This window comes from Amblyraja radiata, chromosome 9, assembly GCF_010909765.2.
Source record: "Amblyraja radiata isolate CabotCenter1 chromosome 9, sAmbRad1.1.pri, whole genome shotgun sequence".
NCBI lineage: Eukaryota > Metazoa > Chordata > Chondrichthyes > Rajiformes > Rajidae > Amblyraja > Amblyraja radiata.
This window is the reverse complement of record NC_045964.1, coordinates 14,128,312-14,153,667: the sequence shown is the minus strand read 5'-3', so window position 1 is coordinate 14,153,667 and position 25,356 is coordinate 14,128,312. Positions and strand designations below refer to the sequence as shown.

General features: G+C 45.3%; 1 protein-coding gene across 2 annotated transcripts in view; it reads right to left on the bottom strand.

Moving 5' to 3' along the window:
* Positions 1 to 24,790, bottom strand: part of stard9 (StAR related lipid transfer domain containing 9) — a 182,831-nt gene extending 158,041 nt beyond the window's left edge. For both annotated transcript variants that reach the window (XM_033026744.1, XM_033026745.1), the window contains exons 1-2: positions 24,613 to 24,790; positions 6,833 to 6,902 (exon numbers count right to left, since the gene is read on the bottom strand). In XM_033026744.1, the coding sequence (XP_032882635.1) occupies positions 6,833 to 6,902; positions 24,613 to 24,659 (117 nt within the window). In that variant the 5' untranslated portion in view covers positions 24,660 to 24,790. The remainder of the gene's footprint in view (positions 1 to 6,832; positions 6,903 to 24,612) is intronic.
* Positions 24,791 to 25,356: the final 566 nt, after the last annotated feature.

Below are 25,356 nucleotides of genomic sequence, written 5' to 3'. Positions count from 1 at the left end.
TTTTAAGTTCAAAATATTTTATAACGTTACACTAGAAAGGTACCCCTGAAAAATGTTCACAAATGCAGAATTAGAACTCCTTTTGTAGAAATCGCTATCAAAACATGGGGGTGAGGACACACACACACACACACACACAATTCCTTGGTGGACCCGCACACATGCGAGGCTTCGGTGGCTTCAGCCGTGGGCCCTGTGGACGGTAACATCGGGAGCTGACCTGATCAGAGAACTGCAGATGCTGGAAAAATCGAAGGTAGAAAAAAATGCTGGAGAAACTCAGCGGGTGAGGCAGCATCTATGAAGCGAAGGAATAGGTGACGTTTCGGGTCGAGATCCTTCCTCGGACCAGATCTGATGAAGGGTCTCGACCTGAAACGACACCTATTCCTTCACTCCATAGATCCTGCCTCACCCGCTGAGTTTCTCCAGCCTTCGGGAGCTGACCTGGTTGGTGACCGACTCCGAACTCCAGCAACAGCAGCTTCATCCGCCCCGAATCGTGGGGCTTGAATCGGCCCGTTCGCGGGGCCTTTCATCGCCCGCCATGGCTTATCGGCCGGCGGGGGCTTCAACATCGGGAGCCTTGATCGCCTCGATGCAGCAGTTCGATTTTAAGCCTCATCGGGCGATGCAAGGCCCCGCGAACGGGCCGATTCAGCCCTTAGAAAGCGTCTGACACCCGCTTGAAGCTTTCAACAGCTACAATGTGATAAATAACACAAACAAATAAAACTGAAGCAAATAAAGGCAAACAGAAGAACCAACCTTGGAGGGCAGAGAGAGATGGTAAAAAACATACTAAATAACGTGAGTGACCTGAACGAGGGACTTAACTGCTAGCCAGCCAGGGAACCAATTTGACCGGAGCCTAATGACCTGACCTGTTTAAATCCGATACTCATTTAAATCTTTCCCATCCACCAATACATCCAATTAGTTAAAATTGTAATTGTACCCGCATCAGCTTTAAGAAATTCTTCGTGAATACCTTCAGTAATACTTGGTCAAAACACAATTGATGACACATCGTGTTAATATGATGTTAATTGAGACACCCCCACTGTCTCGCGGAAAGCGGAGATTTTAAATATTTTTTTTCCACCGAATTTCAAAATCCAAATGACAAAACATTGGGGGGGGGGGGGGGGGGGGGAGATTGTCCCCCATCTCTCAAAACATGAGAGGGACGCCCCCCCCCCCCCGGGATTTCCACCTATGTCTGGCCATGTGCTTTGGAATGCTTCATGGTCATGAAAGGTGCTGCATAAATGCAGTACTATAAGCTTAGAATAAAACCGAGTGTAAATATATTCAGTTGCTTCACATATGAGTGGTGCACATCATGAGAAACATATTAGATTTGAATGAGACATTTCCTGTGGCTAAGCCAATAAATGCATAAGCATGAGAAAGTAATTCTTGTTGGGAAGAACAAAGAAGAATATAGGTTTGGTTATCTCGGGCTACTGTTGAGAAACTGCTGGCAACTGATTGTACAATGGGACTGCTGAAGGTCAGGACAAAATGTTCAGAATAAACCACATGCAAAGCAAGAAATAAAGTAAAATAGTGGTTCCACCAGAGCATCAAGCCATTGGTTCCAGTCACCAAGTACAACTTCTCTGGAGATCTTTTACAGTGCCCCATCCACCCACAGACTTCTCCCCAAGATACCAAAATGGACGTCCCTTGTTAGAAATACAAGACCCTCAGGGTTGAGAATGACTCATTGCCACTCTGGTTCTCTTAAGATTCTTACAATACCAAAAATGTCCCTTCAGCCCATCGAGTTTGCTGCAAGAATTAACCATCCATTTACAATAATCCACACTATTCTCATTTTAACATCTTATGTTACATTATATATAGGTTTGGAGGAATATGAGCCAGCACAGGCAAGTGCGACTAGGTTAGATATCTTGATCAGCACGGGCCTGTTTCCGTGCTGTTTAGCTCTATGATTCTCGCTTTGCTGAACTTGTTCTCATAAATAACTCATTCAATTCCTTAAAAAAAAAAATCAAACCTGGAGCTTTAGTTTAGTTTAGAGATACAGCGCGGAAACAGGCCCTTTAGCCCACCGGCTCCGTGCTGACCAGCGATCCCCGTACATTGTCACTTCCCTACACCCACTACGAACAATTTTTACATTCAAGTCAATTAACCTACAAACCTGTACGTCTTTGGAGTGTAGGAGGAAACCGAAGATCTCTGATAAAACCCACGCAGGTCACAGGGAGAACGTACAAACTCCATACAGACAGCACCCGTAGTCGGGATCGAACCCACTCTCCGGCGCTGCATTTACTGCATGGCAGCAACTTTATCGCTGCGCCACCGTGACCGCCAATCCCTGAGAAAATCCCTGCACTGTTCAAGCTATCCATCTCCTTATGGGATACATTGAACATTCCTTCTTTTACTCTAGCTCAGGGTAACCTACAAAACAATACAATACAATAACCTATCTCAAGTCTCTTTTTTCTGGCACATTGATGACAATCAATATTGCTTGAATTTGCATATAATGCAATATTAAAATTTTCCTGCTGAATCCCACCCTACACTCACTGTCACTTGTTCTAAATTTGACTCTTCCCGTCATTTCTCAATATCTCCATCTGCACCTCAGAGGATGGGTTAGCTGCAAGTCCATCAACACCCACAGCTCGCTGAACCACACTTACCCCAACCCAACTTCTTGCAGAACTCCATTTCCATTCTCCCAGTTTTCCCATCTCTGTCATATCCTTCCACTCCACCAACCTCTAAATGCATCAGATCCAAGACAATAATTTCTGCCATTTCCAACATGACACCACAGCCATATGTAACCTCCCATCCCCTCCACTCCCATTCTCCTCTTCCCACTGTCACTCCAGATTCAATTTTCCATCCCATAGCATCTTCCCATACAACTACACGAGATATAACACCTGCTCTTTGATAGTTTATTTTCCTGTCAATAGCTCTTCCGGGTGAAGCAGTAATCCACAAATAGATTCTCCAATTAAATAAATTGCATTTGCTGCTCAAAATGTAGAGCAGGGGTCGGCAACCTTGTTCTGCATAGGGGCCAGGACACATGTCTGTGAGCGGACGGCGGGCCACATCTATCACGTGTACACATGGATCCCGCCCCGGATGGCAGGCATCAAACCACGTGATCACATAGATCCTGTCCCTTCGAGGCCCCTAGTTACTCACATGTCCCCGGCCTATTGACAATACCGATCCCGACAGTAAAGCCCAGACACAGAAGGTGCGCGGCCGTGCAGGCGGCTTTGCGCAGGATGCGGTACGACCAGAGCTTGGCGTTTGGCGCTGCTTGGCATTTGGCGCTGCTTGCCAGCGCTCGGCCCTGCTCGCCACTGCTTGGTGGCTCCGCCAGCTTAGGCCTTCTTTCGTCACCGCGCCTGGGCACCGCGGCCTCGGGAGGTACCAGAGATGATGGAAGTCTGTGGGCCGGATGATTACGGGGAAAAAAAACCCGCCTGCGGGCCGGATGTTTTGGGTTACGGGCTGCATTCGGCCCTGGGGCACTAGGTTGCCAACCCCTGATGTTGAGTCCTCTGCATTGGAGTTCATAACAGTGACCCTAGATTTCCAATTATCCTTAATTAACTTCTCCAGCTTTGGCCACCTTCATTGTTGCAACAAATCCCTTGGGACACCAAAAGATACCTTCCCTTAATACAAGAATTATTCTTTATCTCCATTCGCAAGAATACCCATAAAGAAAAACGTTAAGTATTTTGGTAAAAAAGGTTTGTGCCAATTTCTCTTTTTGAATTTTAAAAGGGATTAAGAAATCAACAACTGCTCCTCATGTTATCCAATTCTAACAATTGCTACACTAAAGAGATTAAAAATGCAAAGATGATATTTTATGTAAAAGGTCAGGTTTTAGCATTATGCTTTCAAGTATAGATTTAAAATGTCAACTGTCAGCATTCCGTGGCTTAGTTGCTGGAAACACTTCCTGTTTACAAAACCTCTGATCTGCTCACAAAAAACGTTGAAAGAAAACAGGATAGTTTGCGATGTCAGAATTAGACATGGAGAACAATTGCCGACTGTTTTTTGTTAACCTTGGACATTGTATTTAGAATACAAATTGGATTAACTCAAAGCTAGACTCACCTACATTGCACAGAGATACAGCTTACACCAGTTTCACTTGACTGTGCCATACAACCTGAAGGCTTATCAATTCACCGATGGACTGTATTGTGCCCTCGGCAATGTAAGAGGTGGAAGGATCTGCTTCCTTATCAACATCTTGTGGTGCTCAGATGTGGAGATCCTGGCGAATTCCTGCACCCCTGACTTGGTGTGCTCCTACCACCTACAGTGGGAATTCACATTGGCTATTCTGACTGTAGTCTACATCCTACCCCATGCGAACGTAAAGCTTACACTGAATGTACAATATACATCTACAAATAGCCTTGAAATGAAGTACTATGGCCTTTTACATCATAGCCAGGGACTTCAGGCAGGTCGACCTCAAGAATGTATTACCAAAATATGTCCTGTCGCACCAGAAGGTCAAACCAGAGGGTCAAACAGCTTTGACCACTGCTATACAACAATTAAGGATGTTTTCCCCTTCACATCTCAGCCCAAATTTGTTAATTCAGACTGTGGTTCAACTCCCTGTCTATGAGCAGAAGCTGAAGGAGGAAGATCCGGTACAATAAGTCATATAGTGCTGGTCTGAAGAAAGACACGAGATCCGTTGTGACTGCTTTGAGATGGTGGACAAGTCCACATGCAAGGATTCAGCAGCCAACCTACGTGAGTATGCCACTGCTGTCAGAGTGAGAGTGCAAAGGAATGCATGGCTAAGATAACACAAGTTTCCCCAATCAGATACAGCAAGATCCACACCCTAGCAAAGTACGTCTGATTTGTTCAAGTCGGGTGAACTCAACCTGTACTGGAAATCTTAATGGGTCCTTCACAAAGTGGCATGCTTTTACAGAATACAAAGCAAAGTTGGGCAGAATTGCCGGCATCAATGCATCCCTCCACCTCAAGCTCAATAGATTCCATGCTCGTCCAGAAGGTCACTAAAATTACGTCACCTGCACCCACGCCATCAGCCCAGATGTATAAACCAGTAAAAAGCAACAGGCCCAGATGGATCCCTGGCCATGTCTTCAGCACCTGTGTAGACTAGATGGCAGGAGCATTTGTGGCCATCTTTATCATCTCCATGCTCCAATCGAAGGTTCCCACCTGCTTTAAAACCATTATCATGTCACTGCCAAAGAAAGCCAAGGTAATATGCCTGAATGACCACCATGCATAGGCTCTGACATCCACCCCTACTTCCTGCTTCAAGGCTGCACATGGCACACAACTCCAGCCTCCCAGGTAATCTTGATCTAGTGCAATTTACCAACCGCCACAAGTATTCTAAAGCAGGTCCCATGTCCCTAGGCTAACACTCATCCCTGAAATATCTGGATAGCAAGAACACCTGCATCAGACGCCAATGGATTGATTACAGCTCCACCTTCCACACCACAACATCAATCAAATTAATCTGCAAACTCCTGGACCTATGACTCAACATCCCCCTCGACAATTGGATCCTTGACTTCCTGACCCATAGACCACAATCAGTGAGGATATGCAACACAACATCCTCCACGATAATTCTCAACACCGACGTCCTGCAAGGCTGTGTTCTCAGCCTTTAATATACTCCCTGTACTGTGTCAAATTGTGCTCCAAATCTATTTATAAATTTGCAGATGCCTCCACCTTAGTGGATCAAACAATGATGAGATAGAATGCAGGAAGGAGATATAGATAGTAGTAACATAATGTTAAGATAACAGACACTCCCACGATATCATCAAGACAAAGTAGCTGGTCATCGATTTCAGGAAGCAGGATGGAGTTCACACTCAAGTCTGACGGAGATGGTCAAGAGCTTCAAGTTCCTTGGCATAAATATCACCATCAATTTGTTCTGATCCAACCACATTGAAGATACGGTCAAGGAAGCACACCAAAGCCTCTGCTTTCTCAGAAGGCTAAGGAAATTTGGCATGCCTCCAACAATTCTTACCAATTTCTACAGATGTACCATAGAAAGCAGCCTATCTGGATGTATCACAACTTTGTATGGAAACTGCTCTGCCTAAGGTCTAAATAAACTGCAGAGAGTTGTGAATGCAGCCCAATACATCATATACAACTGCTTCTCCCACTACTCCCCCACCAATCAACTCCATCTGCACTTCCTGCTGACTCGGGAAAGTAACCGACAAAATTAAAGACCACTCACTCACACATTTTGTTTTCTCCCCTCTTCTGTTGGGCAGTTTCTTCCCCACTGTTAGACTCGTGACCGGACGTCATATGCTAAAGATAAATTTGCAATATTCCAATCTACTCCAAAACTCTACTTTCTCAGTCGCTGTAACGCCATATTCTGCGATCTGCTCATTTTCTCTTTTACACTACCTGTTTACTACATATGGTATGATTTGTCTGGAAAGTACAAGAAACAATGTTTTTCTCTGTATCACGGTACACATGTCAAAAATAAATCAAATCAAATCAAAAAACTGCAAATGCTGGAACTCTGAAATAAATACTGAACAGCTGTAAAATAAAAATCAGGTTGAACATGCTGGAAAGACAGTAGGTTTGTTGAAGGGTCAGGAACCCGAGGCATTCACTGCTTCTCTTCCCACAGCTGCTGACTGACCTGCTGGAGTTTTCCAGCATTTTCTATGTTTTCAATATTGTTTAGATGTAATGTTAGATATTATCTGAATTGAAACATACATAACATAAGCTCACTTACCCTGACATTTCTGATGCTGGCAATTTTGTCATCCACCTTCACAATTATACTTGAGCCTTCTGCACATTCTCTGGAAAGAAACATGGACATGATTAAAAACTATTCTAAACTGTGAAGTTCACAACAAGCAAATAGCATAGTTAGACAAATATACTCTTTCCATATGCCAGTCATATAAGAAACAGAGCTGGTATAATTATCAAACATTTTGGATATCATTGCATTGTAAATAATCAATACTTAGCTATAGATATCTCCAAAAATAAATCATTTTCAAAAGATGCATGCACACATGGTTTCAATCCATAATTTACTGGAAAAAATGAAAATATCTTTTAGCTTAACATGCACAATTTGCACCCGCTGACTTCAATCAGCTCAAATCATTGCAATATTCAACTTTGGAGAAATGCCTTAGCTTGGCTGCACTGATTCAGAATCACATTCAGTAAAGCAAAATCATAGGAACATGAGTAACAGCATAGTGCTACTGACTAATCACAAAGGGATAAAAATGACTGTATGGAAAACCATTTCAACTTTTGCCAAACAAGATACAGACAACAGAGTGCTGAAGTAATTCAGGGGTTAGGCAGCATCTCTAGCGCGCTGAGTTACTCCAACACTGTGTCTTTTTTTGGGAAACCAGCGTCTGCAGATCTTGTTTCTAGAAGATAAGCCTACAGGGATGTGGCTTTCCTGGAACATGGTCCATAATTGCAATTATACTTAACATGAAACCACATAATCTGTCTCATGTCTAGAGACAATAATAGGGAAAAAAAATTTGTTTCACAAATTTTGTAAGAACACATTTTCTGTACCTCAAATTTTTGGGCTGTGATTTGTGAATTCTGTTAGGGTGTTACCCAAATGGTCACTACGCCTGTTGTTGAGAGAGACTCAAGAGTGTTTACTTGTCGTATGTACTGGGATCAGAACAATTAAATTCTTACTTATGCCTGCAAAGCTTCAGTCCTGCGACATATGACAAATGAAACACTCTGGACTCTCTGGCTTTGCTACAGGCATTATGACCATTCGAGTAACATAAATTTGTCCTTACAGAATTCACAAATCACTACCCAAATATTTGAGACAGGGAATAAAATTCACATTTATAGAATGCAAAAAAAGCTATAATTAAAACAAGGGAGGGAAGTATTTGTCAATTATTTAAAAACTAAGTTAGAAAATCAATGCTATATTTATATATGTCCTTGACAGCCTTGAACACCCACCCTCCACTCCCAAAATAAATCACCCTGAATTACATTAGAAATGCAGTCACTACAGGTCTCTGGGCAGCCAGTTTCTGCATTGCAAGGTATGTGAACAGCATTGATCATATTATCTGCTTTATTGTTGCTGGGAAGTACAAGTTGGTCAAGACACAGGGGTGAACTCTCATGCTCATCTTCAAACAACGGCACGGCACATTTGAGGTGGACAGGAAGCTTCGGTTTAACGGCCTTGCTACTGAATTAGATACTGAACAGAAAACCAGTATAACAGTAACGTTGTGGAATAGAGAACATTCACATGATACCAATGGACATTTTCAGCTTTACCATTAAATAGTGTTATCAATTAAGCAGATTTTTCAACACCATACTTCAACTAAAACAAACAACTTGCATATCACTTGGCTGCACCTCAGCTAAAACTGATTGCTGCTGAATCTGTCAACCATATATCTGTCATTTGCCAATTCAATTATCGCAATAGCAGACAAATAAAACTGTGAAAAATAAAATTATAGACAGTCAAGACCTCAGCGTGCCCCACCATTCCATATGATCATGGTTGACATGTGCTCACAACTCCTCTTCTGAATCAACTCCCATTAACCCTCAATTCCTCAATCTTTCACATATTTATCTCTCTCCAATTTATTTATTTCCAATGATCAAGCCTCTACCACCACTGGGCAGAAAAATCCAGAGATTCACTATCCTCTGAGAAGTTGTTTCTACACACCTCAGTTTTAAATGACCAGTCATTTATCTTGTAGCTATATCCCCTCATTAATGCAAACATCCCAATATCAACAGCCAAGCCCCCTTAACATATTGTATGTTTGAATAAGGTCATCCCTTATTCTTCTGAACCTCAAGGAATACAGACCGAAAGAATCCAGCTTCTCTTGTTAGATCAATCCTTTCATCCCAAGTATTAGTCTGATGATTGTATTGGCTCCAATCGTATTAGAGACTTGTTTTATTTCCTAATCTACCTCATTGTGGACCATGCACTTTTTTACAAGTCTGCACTCTGTAACATTATGCCATAACACAATCTTCTGCATTCTGGAGACACAAGGAACTGCAGATGCTGGTAACAAGAAAGACACAAAATGCTGGAGTAACTCAGCGGGTCAGGCAGTATCTCTAGAGAACGGGCATAGGTGACGTTACAGGTCGGGACCCTTCTTCAGACTGGTGGTGGTTGGGGGTGGGGGTGGGGGGGGGGGTGGAGAAAGCTGTAATAGGTAGATTCTGGTGAGGGAATTTTTTAGGCAGACGGTTGGACAAAGGCTGGAAATGAAAAGACAGGTGTTGGACAAATGCTTTGAAAAGTTGTGAATTGTGAAGCTCCCACCTGATCCCACTACCAATCGCATATTCCCATCCCCGCCCCTTTCCGCCTTCCAGACTGTTCCCTCCACACCTTCTTGGTTCACAGATTCCTTCACACCCAAACTACCCCTCCCCAGGTACTTTCCCGTGTAACCGCAGGAGATGCAACACCTGTCCCGATACGTCCTCCCTCGCATCTACCCAGCGACCCCAGCAGTCCTTCCAGGTGAGACCGAGGTTCACATGCACCTTCTCTAACCACGACTCCTGCATCCAGTATTCCCGATGTGGCTTCCTGTACATTGGCAAGACAAAGCGTGGATTTGGTGGCCATTTCGCGGAACACAGAGCTCAGTCAGTCAAGGCCTACTGGATCTCCTGGTTGGTAATCATTTTAACTCCTCTTCCTATTCGCATAATGACCTCTCTGTCCTGGGCCTCTTTCATTGCCAGAGTGAAGCCACACACAAACTGGTGGAACAGCACCTCAGATTCTGCTTGGGGAGCTTGCACCCAATGGTATGAACATTGAATGCTTCAATGTTATGTTACCACATACCTCTCCTCCTTTATCCCCACCTCCCCTTTCTTTTTCTCCCCCCTCCCCACTCTCTCCCCTGTGCCCTACCTGGACTTGGATCCATTTCTCTCCTCCCCTCCCATCCACATTCCTTCCTCTAGCTTCACAATTTGCATCTCTTCAATCCTTTTATCTCACACCTTGTCTTTTCTTCTCTAAACTTTTTCTGATCATCTGCCCATCATAAAAAACCCTGATCTGTATCCTACCTGATCTCCCGGTTGCTGGACACTTCCCATTCTCCTTCCCATCCCTACCCAGACCTTTCTGTCCTAGGTCTCCTCCATTATCAGAGTGAGGCTAAACACAAATTGGAGGAACAGCATATTATATTTTGCTTGGGTAGCTTACAGTCCAGTAGTGTGAATATTGATTTCTCGCTTCAGGTAGCCCCGGCATGCCCTCTCCTCCTATATTTCTTGTTTCCCTTATGCCTAACCAGTCTGAAGAAGGGTCTTGACCTGAAACGTCACCCATTCCTTCTCTCCAGAGATGCTGCCTGTCCCGCTGAGTTACTTCAGATTTTTGCGTCCATCAACCTATTATTTGACAGGCTTTATTGCATCCCTCATTTCTTCCAGCTTTCTTCTCTCCCTCCCCCCCTCCCAACTCCACTGAAGAAGTCTGAAAAAGGGCCCCAACTGTAATATCACCTATCCGTGTTCTCCAGTAATGCTGCTTGACCCTCTGAGTTACTCCAGCACCTTGTCATTTTTTGCATTCTGGTATTTTCCCCTATGCTCTACCTATTGTACTGTCAATTATGATTCTTCTGTATAGCACGCAAACAACTATTTTTACTATATCTCAGTACGTGACAAAAATAAACCAGTACCAATATTAATCCACCAGGGATATTGCAATGTTCACTGTGGTGAAAACTATTGCAAAAAAAACTGAGGTAAGCAAGCACGTGGGGAGAATAAAAATGAGACTAACATAATTTGTCTTTCAAATGTTTGCTGCCAAAATCTAACTTTGCACACCTTTCTACTAAACTATTGCGCCCTCGACCATGTAATCCTGCATTTGCTCCAGGCCTCCTGAGACCTCCAATCTGAAGTTCTCATGGTTGTGTCTGAATATTTTCATGGCTTCTTTCCTCCAAATGTAATCACCAGCTCTATTGGGAGGCCAAAATTCTCCTTTTGTGTAATTCTGGTCTTCAAACCACGAACACACTTACCTCACTATTCCCTTAGCTATGGAATTGGCAGTAAAACCTTCAAACTTAGCCAAAGCCATAGAAACCGTGCTCTAAAACTCTGTTCCTGCCCGGACTTCCTTAAAGCCACAATTTTGGTCACCCTCCCAAGCTCTATTGCATTGGCCAACATCTACTTCTGCCTGATTACACCTCAGTGATGCACCTCAAAAGTGATTTTCATGTTACAACACTATTTTAAGTGCATATGCCATGCTGTTAAACAGACGTGGCTGTGTCCATTTCCTTCAGAGTAGTAGTTATTGTCCCAGCCTTTTTTTTATATATTCAATAGGATATATACAAAATTGAAATGAAAAAAAATCTGATCATTCAGTCATTAAAATGACAGCTCTTCAAAAAATAGGATAGTGCCAATCTTTGTCTGACTTCTGTTACATCAGATAGTAAGTGCAAAGGCAAAAAGGAAAAAAAATTGAAACCAAAATTTGACTTGTGTAATCTAGATTAAATAGCAAAGCAAGTTCTCTGAAATGGCACATTCTTATGGGCCTGTCCCACCTAGTCAATTTTTTAGGCGACTACAGGCGATTAGGTAGTCGCCACATGATCGCCAGTGGTCGTCGGGATGTCGCCTGTATGGTCGTGAGTAGTCTCCTCAGTCGCCCAAAGAGTCGCAGCGTCTTTCTGGTCGCCGCTAGATTTTCAACATGTTGAAAAATTTTCGGCGGCAGTGGCGACCGTGGGTTTTACACCAATGAGTGTAGCTTGACGTAGGTGCTGTCGTAGGTTGTCGTCAGGTTAACGTAGGTTGTCGCCAAGATGTCGTAGGTTGTCACCAGGTGACGTAGGTTGTCGCCGGTGCTGACTTCTGTGAATTCCAGTGTCGTATTCGCCGCCAGTCGCCTAAAAATTCGCCTAAGTGGATCAGGCCCATTAATCCAGTTGCCAGTTTTTCGGCGACCTGCTACGACTATGACAGTCACTGGCAGTCGCCTAAAAATCGCGTAAGTGCGACAGGCCCATTAGTAACCAAGTGGATAAAATGTTAAGTAAAAGAGAATAGAAATCCATTACAATAAAAAGACCCAAACCTAAAACCTACATATGCATGTCTTTGGATAGGGCAGAAAATTAGAATAAATAGGGAGAAACAGTTTGGGCTGGCAGGTGAGACAGCAGAGGACACAGGTATACCATAATATGCAAAATAATTATAGTGACGCAAGTACATCTGACAGTAACTGGAAGAAAATTTTGGAGTCATACATGAACAGCACAGGACCAAGTCATTCGGCGTACTGACCATCAAGCACGACTTGCACAAATACAATTTTATTCTCCCAATACTCTGATCAATTCTCTCCTAATTCTGCCCCTCACCTGCACACCTTACTGTATCATAGATTTAGAGTTGTACAGCATGGAAACAGTTTCTTCAACTCCAACTCATCTATGCCAATCAAGTTTAGTTTAGAAATAGTTCAAGTTCGAGTGAGTTTATTGTCATGTGTCCCTGTATAGGACAATGAAATTCTTGCTTTGCTTAAGCACACAGAAAATAGTAGGCATTTACTACAAAACAGATAAATGTGTCCATATACCATGATATAAATATATACACACATGAATAAATAAACTGATAAAGTGCAAATAGCAGAAAGTGGTTATTAATAATCAGAGTTTTGTCCGAGCCAGGTTTAATAGCCTGATGGCTGTGGGGAAGTAGCTATTCCTGAACCTGGTTGTTGCAGTCTTCAGGCTGCAAGATGGAATGCAAATACAAGATGGAAATAGGCTCATCGGCCCACCAAGTCCATGCCGACCATCGATCACATGTTCACACTAGTTCTAGGTTATCCTACTTTCTCATCCACTTCCTACAAATTGGGGGCAATTTTACAGACGCCAATCAACCTCCAAACCTGCATGTCTTTGGGATTGGGAGGAAAGCAGAACATCTGAAAGAAACCTATAAAGTCACAGGGAGAATGTGCATGCTGTACACAGACAGGACAGGACTGAACCTAGGTTTCTAGCATTGAGGCAATAGCTCTATCACTGTGCCACTGTTGCACAACCGAGCGAGGCCTACCTGCCTGTGCCTGGCCTTTATCCCTCCAAACCTTTCCTATTAGTGTAGCTGTCCAAGTGTCTTTTAAGTGACATAATTGTACCGGCCTTTGCCATTTTGTCTGACAGCTCGTTCCTTGTACGTGCCATTCTGTGTGGAAAATGTTGGCCCTTAGATCCTTTTAAATCTTTGCCCCTCACCTTAAAACAATGCCCTCTAATTTTTGACCTCCCATCCCTAAGGAAAAGATTGTAGCTACTCATCTTATCTATGCCCCTCTTGGTTTTATAATAAATCTCTATAGAGGTCTCCCTCAGGCTCCTTCGCTCCAGGGAAAAAAAGACCCAGTCTATCCAGCCCATCCTTAAAATTCAAACACGCCAGATCTAGGAACATTCTCATAAATCTTTTTACACATCTTTTCCAGTTTAACGACATCCTTCCTATAGCAGGGCTAATGGCCCTTACTGATGTATTTCACAGTTATAAGGTAACGATGTAACCGCTGTACTGACCGATGAAGGCATGTGTGCAAGTGTCCAATAAGCGAGTTCGGTATTCCGACAGCGCATGGCCAGGTCAAAGGTCACAAGCGAAAAACACCCTCGGCAGCTGTGCCACGGCATGGACATAGACCTGCGCCTCATCTGCAGCCAGGATCGATCCCAGGTCTCTGGAGCCGCAATCGCTGCCAAACCACCACTGGACCATCCCTGTTCCCTCCCGAGTGCCTCCTCCCCCCCCCCCCCCCCCCCCAGTCCGGGCGGCCAGAGACGTCGGGAGTCAGATGGGAGCGGTGCCCCCAGGCCCACAGCCAGCGCAGAGAAGCAGCGCTAATTTAGCTCAACTCTGCCTGTTTTGCTGGGTCAACAGACAGCCCTGCCTGGACTTACGGGAACGACCGCCCAAGCTAACAGCCAGCGCGGAGAAGCAGCGCTAACTCCACCTCCGGGCTGGTGTCTCGTCATTCCTGGCAGGGCCGTAGGTTAACCCAGCGAGAGACAGAGTTGAGCTGAATTTAGCACTGCTTCTCCGCCCTGGCTGTGGGCCTGTGCCGTCGTTCTCGTCAGTCCAGGCAGGGCTGTCAGTTGACCGGATGAGACAGGTAGAGTTGAACTAGATTTAGCCCTGTTTCTCCGCGCTGGCTGTGGCTCCCGTCTGACCCCCGACGTCTCTGGTCGCCCCGGGGCACAGGGGGCACTCGGGAGGGGACGGGGATGGTCCATTGGCGATTCCGTAGCGACCCGGGTTTGATCCTGGCTGCAGATGAGGCACAGGTCTGTGTCCGCGGCACGGCTGCCGAGTTTTTATCGCTTGTGACCGTGATTCCTTGCGTTTTTCAGAATACCAAACTTGTCTATCTATATGGCAACCCGGGAGGAAAACAGAACATCTGATTCATATGGAAACAAATAAATTGTTGGGCAATGGGAGTGGAACGAGAGAAGTAGCTCTTTCAAAAAATTGGTTCAGGCACAGTGGGTCAAGGGGCCCCTTCTGAGCTTTTCTATGGTTTGGAGGAGGGAAAAAAGGCGCCTCTAGAGACAAATAAACTAAAATAGAACAAACCTGCTGAGAGCAAGTTTAGAGAAAAGTTATATAGAGCAAGATTTTAAGGACAAAGAGAGACTGAAAAAGAGAGGAAATAAAGATTTTAAATATACTTATTCCAACTTTGAGTTGAAGGAAGATACACAATAATTTGGGATGTGGGGATATGCAGTGCCTTCAAATCAATCAAAAACTATCCGATACATTTCACTGGATCAGATGCTTTGGAGAAAATCTACAACATGGGATGGACTCACTAGAGAGGAACTTTCTTTCCAAATAAATATTGACAAAATCAAAGTAATAGCTGTAAATTCATCCATGGCTAAATAAAATTGCAAAGTCCAAAACTTGGTTCTTGAAGGGCTGTACATTTAGGTTAGAATGTGTTCAGAGTAGGTTTGGTACCTAAAAAAGGGGGGTTCCCGGCTGGCTTCACAAGGAATGTCAGCCCAGAGGCCCTCCTCAACTACATGGTCCCAATGCTGAAGAGCTGCCCCAGAACCTCAATGTGGGTTATGTCCATCGTGAGATACAATGGACAGGGTCATCACTGTGCATCAACCCCAGTTGATCAAAACAGCAGCAGCAATCACTCTGTGACTTCATATCCATCTCCATTACTTGAAAGGTACGGTGGAAAATCCTTCTCAAATTCACTTGCTGTCAAAAAATGTGTTTGCATCTGTTGCCAGTGACATGGCAGCATGGGAATCATGCCCTTGGCCAAATGTCAATGAAGCCCAGTGTCAAGCAAGGATGCAATATCACCACTGCACGTTACTCAGTCTTTCCAACAATGCTACTCATATCAGCTAATCAGTCACCCCAAATCCAGTCATCGAGCAGCTATACTCAGACGACACTTGTAAATTCACATAAATATAGGCCAAGCTCAAATTACAGTCAACTCATTCACTTAAGTATATAAGCTTACATTTGATTGCCAAAAAACAAAGATCCATGCTAATCTGCCCTTACTGTAGATCGCCAACCCCCATAACTATACTGTGGAGGATGCAGACTACTTTCTCTACTGCAACAACCACCTCTCAGTGAAGGTAGACATCAGTGATGAAATTCAACACATTCACAGCACCTAGCAAAGCCTTCAACTATCCAGGGAATAGGTTCAGCATATCACCGGATACTCCAACAAACTCCTCCAGATGCACTGTAGAAAGTATCCCGACTAATTGCACCATGGTCTGCCACGGCAATTCAAAGGCACAGAAATATAAGGGAGATATAATACAAAGAGTATTAGACTCAGCCCAGTCCATCATGGTCACAGCCCAACCCAGCAATGAAAGTATCTACGAGGCATTGCCTTAGGATAACAGCACCCCATTATAAAGGATCCCTGCCATCCAGACAATACAGATCAGCCCACGACAGTTCAATCTTGTTACCATCATCGGACAAGAGGCTTCGAAGCTTGAAGTCTCCCGCTGCCAGGTTAAAGAACAGCTACTTTCCTACAACCATCAGGTTCTTGAACTGACCAACAAAATCCTAATCCTACCTTGGCAATGGAACACTGTAGACTATCTCTTGCATTACCATGGACTTTTTTTCTAATTGTGCACAATGCAAGCACAATGTTTAATGTTAATGTGTTGTTAGAGTCTATGTGCCTGTGATGCTGCTGCAAGCAGAATTTTCATTGTACTTGTACCTCACTCTATATGTACATAACAATTGTTGGCGACAGTTCTCTGTCATGAAGTAATCCTTAATAATGTTTTACAACTTTGGTAAGGATTCCACTTGCCAAAGGAGCTTTGGTGTTTGTCATTGCTGGATGGCCTTTTCAACATTTTGCCAGGTTGGGATAACACCAAGATCGTTGCACATTGAAAGAACTGCAGATGCTGGTTTACACTGAAGATAGGCACAAAATGTTGGAGTAACTCAGCAGGACAGGCAGCATCTCTGGATAGAAGGAATGGGTGACATTTTGAGTCGAGACGCTTCTTTAGGCGGAGTCAGGGGAGAGGGAACATAGAGATATGGAAGGGTAAGGTGTGAAAACGAGACATCAAAGGAGAGGAAGTTCAAGGAAAATGTAGAATAGAGGCACATTGTTATTGGATGGAGTCAAGAACAGTCTCAACAAATACTCGTGCCTCATCCACCAGACTCTGACCGCATCTGGCTTTGATAAAATCGCCTCCTTTCTTAACTTTCTGGCAGCATGATGGCACAGGTAGTGGTGTCACTATCTCACAGCCCCCGTGACCTAGATTCAATACCGACCTTTGATACAGTCCATACAGTTTGCACATTCTCTCTCCTTTGTTTTTCTTTGGGTGCTCCGGTCCCTCCCAAACCCCCAAAGACAGCAAGTTGGTAGGTTAATTTGCTGCTGTATGAGAGTCGCAAAGTAATAGAATCTGGAGATAGTGGATTGGAAATTTGGAGAGAATAAAAATCGGGTTTGTGTAAATGGGTACTTAATAGTCCGCCTGAATTGAATGAGCTGTGGGCCTATTTCTATCACTGTGACTGTCTCTGTGGACCAAACCCAGAGGTATTTAGGCCAGGGATGGCCTTTGAGATTTACAAACCTGCTTATTGCAGGATTGCTTGAGATCTTTTCACCCAACATTTATCCTCAAGATGAGCATTTTGATGTACTTCTCCGTTCAGATGTTTGTGAATCGGATTCCAATGTGGCTCAATGCTGCTCCCCCCCCCCCCCCCCCCCCAATCCCATTTTCCTGCCTTCGCTCCATAACCCTTAGCACCTGTTCTAATCAAGAATTTGTCTATCTCTGCCTTAAAAATATCCACTGTTGGCAGAGAACCCAAACTCCTCACTTTGAATGATAGAGGGCCTCAGGGCAGTTGGAATATTGTGAATACTCTGCAGTTCCCAATATAGAGTTGTCCTTGGGGGCACTAACTTCTTTGTGGGGTCTTCAATTCTCCTGCAGCTTCATCCCTGTTGCCAAAATTGTTTGGAACAAGGTCAATGGAGATGAGACGTAATGTGCTAGAGTAACTCAGTAGGTCAGGCAGCATCTCTGAAGAACATGGATAGGTGATGTTTCGGGTCAGGAGCCTTCTTCGGATGTCTGCAGTTCCATGCGTCTCTCACTGGAGATGAGAGGGGATTGGGTGGTCAGTACATGGCGATCATGACATCCCTCCAGTCCCTCATTTGGACAATGATGTCCACTAGCAGGTGTTCAGATTAAGGATATTTTTTTTTTTCTGATGAAACTGGGTGCTGCTTATAATACAATGCAATACTATTTATTTGTTGTCATTTGAACCTCATTGAGGTTCAAACGAAATTTGGTTTCTGCAGTCATACAAACAAGTAGAAGAACCAAGACACAACACAATTTACACAAACATCCATCACAGTGAATCTCCTCCTCACTGTGATGGAAGGCAAAGTCATATCTCTCCCCTGCACTCCCCATTGTCCTCCCGATGTCAAAGTCAAAGCCCCCGGCGGGCGATGGGGAATAAGTCCCGCGGCCATTAAAGCCGCGCCGGGCGATGCAAGGCCACGCTCCGGGTCTTGATGTTGGAGCCCCCGACGGGCGATGACAAGTCCCGCGGCCGTTAAAGTCGCGCCGGGCGATGTAAGGCCCCGCTCGAGGTCATCCTCATCCTCAACCCCGCAACTCGGGCGGGAGAAGTCGCCGTTGCGGAAGCCCCGAAAAGCGGTCTCCCACCAGGGACCCGCAAGCACCCGGTGTTACCGTCCACCAGACCTGCGGCTGGAGCCTCCGAATCTCCGGGGTCGGGCCGCAGCAGCGCACCACCACAGCTCCTCCCGTTCCGAACTCGGCCAGCTCTGCGAAGGTAAGTAGTCCGCAGGCTCCGCGACCGGAGCCCCCAGGTCGTTCCGGTTGGAGGCCGCTCCCTGGTGCTAGGCCCCAATGACAACAGAGACCCGACAGAGAAAAGGTCGGGTCCTCCGTATAGGGAAGAGATTTTAAAAGTTTCCCCCCCCCCACCACCCCACACATACCCAGTTAAAAAAAAACCCCCACTATAACTACACTCAAACGAGACAAGAAAATTAAAAAAAGGCAGACGGACTGCAGAGGCCGCTGCGACGTGAGTCGCGCCACACTGCCATGTTCCAAAATAAGTCCACTGGAGTTTACTTTACCAACTACTTTGCCTCATACCTCTCCAGGAGGGTTGTATCTTTTCCAACTACGGCACTAAATTGACCGAAGAGACTTTTTAGCTTCCTGCTGAGAATGTTCGAGGTCAGAGAAGAATTCCTCTCCAACTTCATCCCTTAACTCCAGGGAGTGTTTGGCCTGATGACTACAAAATACTTGTTGCACTCGAGAGTGGGCCCCAAGGGTTCAGATGCAATCACAAATTCCAGGTGGTAAGCAGGAGTGAGGGGTTGATATTGACAGGAAAGCAGCAGACCCTCTCAAAACCAGCTCGCTCATAAAGCCGACCCTCCCATGCATTCCACTTCCCATCTGCTTCGCAAAATGGTCTCCATTCGCCCTGCAATGCTTGCTCCTGGAGTTGGCCATCTCCTATCCATCATGTGGCAGGCTAAACCATCCAGGATCCCAGGATACAAAAGCAATGTTTAGGTCTGTTGCAGTTGAGGCTGCCCACGAGGGTCCCAATGTTCCATGTTCCTCAGTTCATTGTAATGTTGCCATGTAATTTCCTTTAATATGTGGTACCATCACACACCCACTACCACCCTGTCTTAACAGAGCAAGGCTATGGTCAAAGGCAAGGAGATCTAAGACAATTAGAGACCAGGATCTACCATGCAAATTTACAACAGATACACAGTCAAACACGCACAAGTGTCCTCCCACAGAATGGAAACCCATCCATCGTCTTCTGTCTTAGAAATCAGTATTCTACCAATTCAATCACCAGAGACAATAATGAACAGTATTAACTCTCACACCCAGCAGATCCTTATTTTTGCTTCAAGGAATGGTAGGTGGGAAGGCAGTAAGAGACATTCAATGAATCTTCCTTAGGCACCACGTACCTCCAGCCACATTCTATGTCAGTGAAGAGAAACATTGGCAGGCATTCATACTGAGTTATACAGATCAAAGTTTATCATTTGTTTTTTATGACTCATACTAAAGGTAAACACTCCAGACATTACAGAAGAATTGTAACAATACCAATACAGCTCTAGATCCTGGGTGCTGTGGAAACCAGCTTGTTTATACACAGGGCAGGATCCTCAGCACACCAATCATCCTTGATACAGCTTTGCATTTACAATCATCTTGCATCTGCCCAAGGCGTGACCTGAGAAACAAGCCAAAAACGACTTCACTTGCTAAAAGACAGAAGACTCACTGCAAACCTAATTTTGGTTAGATTGCCAAGAGAACAAAGGAGTTCCCTGTGGCACACACAGAAGTCAATACAAAGAGTCAACCAAGGCAATAATGACACTTCTTTAATGTTACCACATTCACAACTGTGAACTCTAATCATACATTTAACATAGTAAAATGCCCAAGGGACTTTAGAAATATTGATATCAAGCCAAAAGGAAAAGCTTGTTGGACAGGTGACTAAAAACTGCATAAATCCTATCGGGGGAGATTAGGGAAGCAGAGAGGTTTATGGAACATTACTGAACTTAGCCCAGGACAGCTGAAGGCACAGCTGTCAAGGGTGGCCAAACAGAAGAGAACATATACGAGGAACACTGATTTTTCAGACGTTTATGGGAGTTGAGTAGAAGAGCTATTTGGAAACAACACATTTGAAACGAAGACACTGGAGGGCCAGGAGCCAAGTGCTGTTACTGAGCACAGGGGTGATCTGCAAATGGACTGCACAAGCTTTGTATTCACTCGAGATCCAAGCTGACAAGGAGGGTTTTCAAACATTCATGTCCAAAGCCGATGAGAGCAAGGACTCTGTTTTCTACAACTATCTGAGAGTTCAGAGTTGCAGAAGTTTAGTGTGTGAGGTGAATTTCATTTTAATTAACATATACATTTAATCACTTCAGAAAATTATCGTCCCCTTGAATTTGCAATGACACTGGTAGTAGGGTTGCTGCCTCACAGCGTCAGAGACCCAGGTTCAATTTGATCTCAGGGGCTTCTTTTTGGAGGTGACATGTTTTTCTTGATCTCGTGGGTTTCCCCCAGGTGCTCCCATTTCTCCCTGTCCCAAATATGCATGCGTCAGTATGTTAATTAATTGCTGTAAATTTCCCCTCATGGAAAGTGGTAGAATCCAGGGCGAGTTGATGGGATGTAGGGTCGGGTTAGTGTAAATGGGTGGCTGATGAGTTTATTTCCTTGCGTATCCACACGCATAAATTCTCAACTAGATTTCAGTAATTCTCCAACAGATGTACATTACAGAGAACAAACACGAGTACAACAAGAAATTAATCACTTAAAGCACAGTGAAAGGTGAAGTGATCATTCATGTTTAGTCGCACCTACTCGGCAATATAATGAGGGATTTAATGCATTCTTAAACAGTACCTAGGCAAGAATCACACTCATAAACACAACATTACAAAAGCGGGCACGGTGGCGCAGCAGTAGACTTGCTGCCTTACAGCGAATGCAGCGCCGGAAACCCGGGTTCGATCCCGACTACGGGTGCTGTCTGTACAGAGTTTGTACGTTCTCCCCGTGACCTGCCTGGGTTTTCTTCAAGACCTTCGATTTCCTCCCACACTCCAAAGACGTACAGGTTTGTAGGTTAATTGGCTTGGTAAATGTAAAGATTATCCCTCGTGGGTGTACGGTAGTGTTAATGTGCGGGGATCACTGGCCGGCACGGACCTGGTGGCCCAAAGGGCCTGTTTCTGCGCTGTATCTCTAAACTAAAAAAAACCCTATAAAAACTAAACTGAGACAAAGGTGGGAGGTTGGGAGTAGGTTGTTGGCGGCGCAGGGGGACATTGTGGTGGGCAAGCTGTTTTCAAGAAATTGGGTGAAAGCAGAAATGTTAACACAACTTGCATTTATCATTCTATATTTATCATGCTCCATTATACAGCATTCATATAGCACCAATATCATAGAACAGCACAAAGTGGTTCTCATGATGCTCACTATTCACTGTATAACGAAGGAGGCATTATCACCACTCAGCTATAAAAAGCATCCTGGAATGGAAGGATGGAGGGACACAGTATGGACACGTTTGGCTGATGGATTTGCTCCCATGATGAATAACACTGACTCTAGAACACCAAAGATGTAGAATAATTTGTGCATTCAGTTTAAATTTAAAAAATGTGAATCCGCACTCTTCACAATTAGCGCATTTAAAATGCCACCCTTAAAATACAGATTTTCAGGTAAGAATAAATAGTCACCTATCTGCAGTGAATCTCAACTGTAATATCCACAGACCTACTGTTCAATCCCTGAACTGAATAGTGACAGACTAGAATTTTACACCATAGAAATCAGAACACAAATCATAAATACTACAGAATGCAGCTGAAACATATCTTAACAGAACTCACATTATTGAAACAATACCATATTATCAACAATTGGACATCATTTAACAAAGTTTTCATTTAGGCAAATTTAAACCATAATTACAATTTTCTTAACAATCATTTCTTTGTCTGAGACTGACCAAAGCCTGAGGATAAGTGTGTAAAATGCTTGCTGACATCAGAAATATTTCCTCCAGGGATATTCTTTGCGATGCAATGTGAAAAACTGGCCAATGTTTAGCCAACAGACAAGTTATGGTTTAAATCAGCCCCTGAAGAAATCCATTTTCTCTCTGTGGATTGGACAGATAGTTTTAAGATTCAAATCAGCCCTAAACATTGCCTGCTTATTTTTAAACACATGGAAAACTGTTTAATTACATATCTGCTCTATTAAACACATCACAAGATAATAACCAGTGCAGATGTAGATTGATTTAAAAGCACAACATCGATATAATTTGTTTATGCGTAATAAACGGGCATTGGAAAAGCAACAATGCTGCAGTTAACATGAAATGGCTGTCTCCAATTACGTACACTTGGAATTATGTTTTATGCACTCCATTATAACAGCGGCCAACTCCCATGAGCTAACTGCTGCAATAATACAGAGCGGATATTAAGAACTTTGCAAATACACTTTCAGAAATAAATCACTTTTGCAAACTATTTCTAATATCCTGAGCTCCATTGCATTACAATGCAACAGAGCTACACACTGAAGGGGCAGCTTCTAAGATGAACCTGAACAAATCCGGGCATTACAAATGTCCCAAGATGTTTTGTTTTATCTGATGTCTAGCAGATAACACAAAATGATTAAATTAATAAGATATGCAGAGAGACAAGGCGGACAAGTCATGGGGTGAATTCTGCACCAGTCAGAAAAGAAGACAAGTCAATTGCTGCAATCAGTCACCACCATTCACCATGTGCAGCCTATCGGAACATTTCCAAGACCAAGGTCATACTCCTACAGTTGTTACCCCAGTAGCACTATCACAGATACTGCTCATTCCCCATCAGCAAACCACACTTATGGTCTCATTTCATTCTGATGGTTGTTAACTGCATCACAAACTCACCACCAGCCACATATCATTATCAATAACACACCCTACTGCCCTCATTTCCTCTTTCCGTCTACCGTTAAGGCCTCTTCCGCATTCTCCTGTCCCACCACATATTCTCACACTCCCTCCCAACCTACCTCCCCCACTCTTGCCAACCACCCCCTCACCACCCCACCACCTCCCCTCCCCATACCGTCCCATCGTAGCCCCCTCTCACATCCTGTCTCTTTAACCCCCCCCTTCCCATCCCCACTCATCATGTGCCTCCAATCCCCTACCCCCTTCCTGCCCCACCCTCCCCTCCATTGGACACCCTCTTCTCCCCGCCCGCAATACCCCTTCCCCCATCCCTCCGACCGTCACCCCTCACATCCCTCCGACCGCCCCCCCATTCCCCCACTCTCCTCTGGCCCACCCACCCCCATCCATCTGAATCCTGCCTCCCCTCCCACACCAAATCCCTTCAACCCTTCCCCATTCCTCACCCTCCCGTCCCACCCTGCACCTGACCCCACTCTCTATCCCCCTTCACTTCTCTCCTCTAGCCTTCTTTCCCAATCCATCATCTCTCCTCCCAAAAGTCCTTTATTCTGTTCCTTATGCACCCTACTTGAACCCTCTTCCCTTCGCTCCTGCACGAAACATCATTCTCTCACCTACCCCCTCCACCTCACTTCACCCCACTCTACCCTCACCCCTACACACCCTCTTCCTCATCCCCTCCCTCCCAACTCCCCCTCGCCTTTCCACCCATCTCATTCCTCCCCCTTCCACCACCTCTCCCCTATCACTGCTTACTCTCCCAACCTCCTATCCCCCCCTCATTCCTCCCATTTTCCTCTCCCCAATATGCCTCCCTCAGCCATCCATTCCTTTCACCACCTTCCCTTCCCTCTGCTCTTTCCACCTCTCACACTCCTCTCCCTCACCTCCTCCTAAACCCATCGCCTCGCTCCTCCACTAAATTACCCCTCCCTCCTCCCCATATCTTACTGCTCCCTTCCCTCACCACTCCACTCCACACTGCCTCCCCACTCACCTTCCCCTCTCCCTCATCCATTGCCCTCTCCATCATCTCTCCTCTCCTCCCCCTTCACCCTTCTCTCTATCCTTCCTTTCCCCCAAACTATCTTACTCCCTCTCCACTCCCCCTGACATCTCCCCTCCCTCACATTCCTCCCCGTCCCCCTCTTCTCCTTTCCCTCCATTGCTGCTCCCCTTCCCAACCTCAGTCCCCTCCATGACTTCTCCTCCCCCTGTCCTCCCTCCTCCCTCCCTCGGTCCCCTCCCTCTCACCTCTTGCTCAGCGGACGGACCCTCACGGCCACTTTCACATTCGCCATGGATGAAGACTAGGTTGACTCCACAGGTGTTGCTGTCATCCCCCGTGGCCGTGTCAGGCGGCGGCCGCCATCCCTCGGTCTGCCCGCCTCCCCTCTCTCTACTCGGTCCGCATCGCCAACCGCCGGCGCCGGCCGCTCCCCACCTCCCCTCTCTCTACTCGGTCCGCATCGCGGAGCCAGCTGTCCGTCACGGCCAGGGGCGGGGCGACGACGGGAGCTGTGATTGGCCGACGAGGAGGCGAGGGTCGGGCCCGGTGGCTGGGCTGTCAATCATGTGCAGTGCAATGCCTGACAGCTGCAAGAAACTTGCAGCGAGCAACTGCAGATGCTGGGTCACACCGGAGATAGACACCACGTGCTGGAGTAACTCAGCGGGACTGTCAGCATCTCTGCAGAGAAGGGATGGGTCGAGACCGTTATTCAGACTCAAGAAACCTTCTTCTGGCAAGGAGTCCTTGCTGCCCAGTGACAACCCCTTCCTCCTCCTTATGGACTCCCCCTGCCGGCCTCTACACCTTCTTGGGATCTTATTCTTAATAACTGCACCTTCTTGACTTCTCCACTCCCCCCCCCACCCCCACCCACTCCATTCTCACCACCCTCTGAACACACTGCCCTCTGCTCACTCAGCAACAATCCCAACATTGTTCTTAAAGATAGACACAAAATGCTGGAGTAACTCAGCGGGCCAGGCTGC